Here is a 6,243-nt window from a genome sequence, read left to right on the forward strand (position 1 = left end):
CGATATCGGCCGTTCCGACAAATGAGCAGCTTCTTGAAAAGAAAATGACGTTTGCAAAATTTCAAAACGATATCTTAAAAACTGAGGGACTAGTTCGTATATATACAGACAGACAGGCGGACGGACAGACAGACAGACAGACGTGATAAACTTAATATACCCTGATCAGGGTATAATTAATTCTATTATGCATCAAAACGTTTCATGATATACATACAATATTTAAATTTCGCATTATCTTTGATTTTCATTGTTTTAAATTTTTATTAGCGATCTTGAAAGGCGGCAACAAATTCCTCCGTTCACATATATTTTTGGTATAATTTCAATTTGGCCGTTCCAGTCATTCCAATTGCAAAACGTCAAAACCTACCCAATCCAGTCAACTGTCAAAGTTCGGTAGGTGAGCGGTTCTCACATTTCCAGTGACAGGATCATTGTAGAAACATACAAGTAACAAAAGAATCATATGGTCGTCAACAGCTGAAATCACCTGATCGAAATAGTTGATTTTTCGGCACAGAGATTTAAATAAAAGGACTTAAAAACAGTAAAGAGGTTGCAGTATAGGCGCGTTACTGATATTTTTTGGGTGTTAGGTTCCCTCGGAGGTCTGTTTTCACCCATATAATATATACAATACTAAACAAAACTATTTGTAATAATTTAAACAAAAATAGATGTATTCTTCAAATATTTTTAATAAAAGAAAAAAGATTTACCAATATTTTGATACAATAAATAAAATTTTAATCAATCTTGGTAAATTTAATCTTTATGAATTTGAATAATCGAAATATATTTCAAAATTGAACAAAAACGTACTTAAAGTAATAAATTGTATAGCATAACACGGCAACACACACTTGCCTTTTTTAAGGCATTTGGCCGATTTAGTAGGAGAATATTTAGGAAACCCTAATGAACTGCCTGGCCTTTTGCCCTGAGTCTCCCTCATTCTATAGCATGCTCAAGAATGCTAGAGAAAGAGATTATGCAATGCGCATGTTTGTTTTCAGTCAGCTGTTCTTGCTCACGTCACGGTTGACTTATTATTCGCCCGCGCCTTTGAATGTGAATTCAAATTGTATTTTCGCGTGTAGTATTAATTGTGAAATTTTATATTTTTTAAAATGAGTTGTGCAGTGTTCGGAACAATGTTAAAAATAGTGCTACGAAATGGAGATTTTTCCATTTCCCTTAGGATAAAACAGTACTAGGGTCGGCTTTAGTATACCATCCCAGGATTTCGGGAATAAAATGGGTATGGTCGGATAGAGGAGATTCTCCAGATCACGAATATATATGGTTATAGCCGCTGGAAGCTTATAGTTTTCGAGTTATTCGCGTTTTAAGTTGAAAATTTGCAAATTATTTTTCGATATATAAAATTAATTTTGCACTTATATTTTTCACTTTTATATACGTGGGCACAGTTATTCATTTGCACACATTTATTTTATATAATATAGTGCAAAAATAGTCATTTAAACATTGGAATTTGATTATTTTTTTTCGAATAACAAATGAATTACAAACTGTCATATAATCAGTGTTACCTTATCGACATCATTTGTAAAAATAAATGTGTCAAATAATCAGTGTTACTATGATAAAATATTTTACAAACTAAAATAAAAAAAAATATAAAGAAATATTATACTGGAAACATAATCGTTGTTAAACATTAAAAAAAATATAAAAAAATTTAAGTGGCTGCCAATGTAAAAATGAGTTCTACGGGAGAAAAAAAATGTATATACCCGGTGCTGGACCGACCAGGGTTTTTTTTTTTTTGAAGCGCGGCCGAAGTCCGCCCACGCAAAAAGAAGTTCAACGCGAAAAAAAATTTGATACACCCCGGTGTTGGACCGACTAGGGTTATTTTTTTGAAGCACGGCCGAAGACCGCCCACGCAAAAAGGAGTTCAACGCGAAAAAAATTTAATACACCCCGGTGTTGGACCGACTACCGGGTTATTTTTTTGAACTTCTTTTTGCGTGGGCGAAGACCGCGCTTCAAGCCGGTCGCAACGCGAAAAAAATTTGATACACCCCGGTGTTGGATCACGCAAAAAGGAGTTCAACCGGGTATATACATTTTTTCTCCCGTAGAACCATTTTTACATTGGCAGCCACTTAAATTTTTTTATATTTTTTTTAATGTTTGTCAACGATTATGTTTCCTGTATTTAGGTTGTTAATTTTCTTTATATTGGTTTTTATTTTAGTTTGTAAAATATTTTATTTCATTTAGTTATTTTTACAAATGATGTCGATAAGGTAACACTGATTATATGACAGTTTGTAATTCATTTGTTATTCTTAAGTAATCAAATTCAACAATATTTTAAATGTTTATTAAAAGCTATTTTTGCACTATATTATATAAAATAAATGTGTGCAAATGAATAAGTGCTGTGTTAGCGTATATAAAAGTGAAAAATATAAGTGCAAAATTAATTTTATATATCGAAAATATGTAATTAAAATATTGCAAATTTTCAACTTAAAACGCGAATAACTCGAAAACTATAAGCTTCCTGCGGCTATAACCATATATATTCGTGATCTGGAGAATCTCCTCTATCCGACCATACCCATTTTATTCCCGAAATCCTGGGATGGTATACTAAATTCTTCCCCAGTACTAAAACAGTGGATTAATTTTTGTGCACTTCGCGCCAGAAACCTTCGAAAGAAATTTGCAGTTTGAAATGGGTAATTATAGCATTTTGATTACAATAATTTTGCTTTTATAACCAAACACTCTTGCAGGTTTCAGTTCGCGGAGTCTAACGAAGTTGCTACTTAGCGCTTTTCTCACGTTAACCAGAATAACTACTGCAGAGACTGATGAACGGCAGAAAAGGATGGAGTATCGTTTAAATCAGGACGTTTTAGAAAATTTGTTTGGCGTAATCAGGTTAAAAGGCGGTCTTCACGATCACCCTGACAGGAAGGAATTCAAGTATAGGCTACGTTCCTATATACTTGGTCACAACGAAAGACCGATTACAGATGAAGGAAATATTGAAGTCGACAACACCCCAGATTTCGAAGGGAATTACTTATCTCTAACCGGTAATTATCAAAATATTAAACGTACATAGTATTATAAACCTAAAACTACAGAAAACATTCTTATATAAAAATGTATTGATGTTAACAAATGCAAATATGTATGTACTTACATACAAACTAAGTTTTTGCATACTAACCACTGTTTTTTATCCTAATTGTAATAATAATCTTAGCTAAACATTTATTCCATTTATTTATACGCATGCAGGTAATATTTTTCAACGTGTGTCAGTTGATTTAAATTCCGCTGACCCAATTGAAAAAAATTATGACTTGAAGATTCTCAACAACGACGGGCTTGAAAATTTTTCTGCCACAAACTTGGTAAAGATAACCCCGAAACTTGTGCCAATTCAGAAAATTGTTCGTCTTATACTTGGGTGGATCACCTATCTGAAGGAGGACTTTCAAAACCAACAGATACATATGTTGATGGGGCATATGAGAGCCTTGCAAGCAGTATTTGACGCCTTAAATGGTACTGATTTGCATATACATACGTGCACGTGCATAACTGAGTAAATGGTTATCAATACTGCATGTATGGTCCCGTAAAAATTTTAGTACTTCATCAATTTTAACAAAACTTTTGGAATTTGTTCACTTATTTTTCCTCTTACAAAAGCCTCCTATCGCGTTTATGAAAAAAAATTGGAACGACCAGTTTTCTAACGAAATCTTTGCAGTGCCGCAAACGAGATAACATCTACTTAAAAAAATGAAGAAAATATCTGTTGAATTAGAAAACAGCATCGTGACATTGACAAGAGATGATCTCTCGTCTAGGCAAATTGCAGATAAACTAGGTGTTAGCCAGCGTACTGTAACCAACGTGCAAAAAAGGCGAAATGTTGTCCGGAAAACAAACAAAGGTGGCCGACCAAAATTGCTCACGGACGCAGATGCACGTCTAATGATCCGGGAAATGCAAAGGGGCAACACAGCTACACCAGAAAGGGCCGCAAAAGCTATATATAGGGATGAGAGCGAATGGACAGCACGCAGAGCACTGAATCGGATTGGTTTTGAGTCAGCAGTAAGAAAAAAAAAGCCGGCATTATCTGAGAAAAATAGAAAAGCACGACTCAGTTTCTGCAAAAGCCATAAAAATTGGAACGTTGATGACTGGAAACGTGTAATTTGGTCTGACGAGGTGAAAATAAATCGTTTTCAATCGGATGGAAAAATTTATTACTAGCAGCGACCCAATGAAAGGATTCAAAGGCATCACGTGAAGCAAACTATTAAGCATAGCGGAGGCAGCTTGATGATGTGGGGCTGCTTCACATGGTGGCATATTGGACCAATCCATAAAATCGATGGAATAATGAAAAAAGATATATTAAAGACCTACTTGCCCGATTTTGTAGACAAAAGCGCGTACCCGGAGGAAGAAGTAGTATTTCAGCAGGACGGTGATCCCAAACACACCGCTAAAATTGTGAAGGAATGGTTGGCGCTTCAAAAATTTTCGGTGATGGAGCGGCCTGCACAAAGTCTTGATCTCAATCCCATTGAGAATTTATGGGCAATAATGAAAATGCGATTGGGAAAGTACGAAAGAGCACCGAAAATCCTGGATGAGCTGTACAGTCGCATACAAACGGAATGGAACAAAATACCGAATGAATTTATTCAAAAATTAGTTGAGAGTATGCCAAAACGCATCAATAAAAAGCGTAATTAAAAATAAAGAACTGTGGACAAAATATTAAAAATTAATAAGTTATTATGGTTATTGCAAAACGAGCAAAACCGAGTAAATATTAGTATACTTTGAATTACTTCATTATTTAAAAAAGTTGATCTCTTATCTTTAGTGTTATATTTTCTGTTTTTTAATACAATAAAAATAAAGAAATTCTGAAAGTTTTGTTTAAATTGATGTGTTATTAACATTTTTATATAATTATATGTGCAACATTGGTAATCATTTACTCAGGAGCATGCTACTGTAAGTAAAAATAACGTCGAGAGGCACTTAGATTTAAGTAATTTTGTAAATTGAAGCACAAAAGTAAAAGAATTGTTTTTCAGAGCTAGAATGTATTTTAGGATTCGTTCCTTAAATAAAAACTTAATTGAAAATATGTACAGCAAAAAAGAAAATTAAATAAGACAATAAATTGATAGTTAGTCACAAAATATTCAATAGGTATTTTTATTTGCATAATACAACGAAAATACAATGAAATGAATATCGTCGGCTTAACGTGCAAAGGTGCTAAGTGCCATTTTTGAATTATTAAATAAAACAAAAAAAAAACTGAATAAAAATTGAAGTTCAAAATTTTTTTTTATTTTTCTAACGCAGTTTCGTCAACTGTGATATTTTATTTAAGTACAAAAAAAATATAATAAAAAATTTAATGAGCGCCTTTATATAGGCCTTTTTTGGACTTAGCACATTTTCTGGAGTTATTTGCACTTGGATGTATTGGACTTAGCACATTTTCGAAAAAGAAATATTGCAGTTTTTTTTGCAAATGGCGTATTTTATTATCACAAAAAAATATTATACAGTATTGCTTCGTTGCTGTCGTTTAAAGGAATACATAAGTACTTAAATGGAAAAACTTTGTTTAAGCCTTAAACTTTAAGGTATCACAAAAAGTTAATATATCAGTTCAGTCTTAATTCATTGCTGTTTGGAAATTATAAATTAAGCAAAGCAAAAAAATATAGGTATTAAAAAATAAGAAGATATCACTCATGTGGCAGGTCGTCATAATATTGATAGTAGTCTCTTAGTAAAGAAGTTTTTAAATATTGCAAATCTGCGTATTTTTTTGCTGTTAATTTTCTTCTTTCTTGGTGACGCTGTGTCAAATTAGACCAATCCGTTGGCACAACACTTCTGTCCAGTCTTTGCTGTAAATAGCTCCATGGCTCGGGAAAACGCAATTTATAAAATATTTCCCTTTCCGGTGTGTATTTAATCGCACGAATATCGGTGACTTTTGATTCACCCTTTCCGCGACCAGGACGAATTGTTTTTAAAAATTGTATTCCCTTGAAACATTTGAAAAAAGTATGATACAAATACTCTACCATATAAGGTGTAGGTTTCTTTCGAGCATTCTGACATATTTGAATATACTCTGCTGGTACATTAACAATTCGGTGTTTAATAACACGCTCGATAACTGAATGTACGCTG

The 6,243-nt window shown here is 33.2% G+C and overlaps 1 protein-coding gene across 1 annotated transcript; it reads left to right on the forward strand.

Moving 5' to 3' along the window:
• Positions 1-2,333: 2,333 nt before the first annotated feature.
• On the forward strand, positions 2,334-5,230 carry LOC126764163 (uncharacterized). Its single transcript, XM_050481958.1, has 3 exons — positions 2,334-2,720; positions 2,778-3,083; positions 3,292-5,230. The coding sequence occupies exons 1-3, from the start codon at positions 2,717-2,719 to the stop codon at positions 3,603-3,605; spliced, it is 624 nt and encodes a 207-aa protein (XP_050337915.1). The 5' UTR covers positions 2,334-2,716; the 3' UTR covers positions 3,606-5,230.
• The last annotated feature ends 1,013 nt before the right edge of the window (positions 5,231-6,243 follow it).

The sequence above is a fragment of the Bactrocera neohumeralis genome, chromosome 2 (assembly GCF_024586455.1).
Source record: "Bactrocera neohumeralis isolate Rockhampton chromosome 2, APGP_CSIRO_Bneo_wtdbg2-racon-allhic-juicebox.fasta_v2, whole genome shotgun sequence".
Classification (NCBI taxonomy): domain Eukaryota; kingdom Metazoa; phylum Arthropoda; class Insecta; order Diptera; family Tephritidae; genus Bactrocera; species Bactrocera neohumeralis.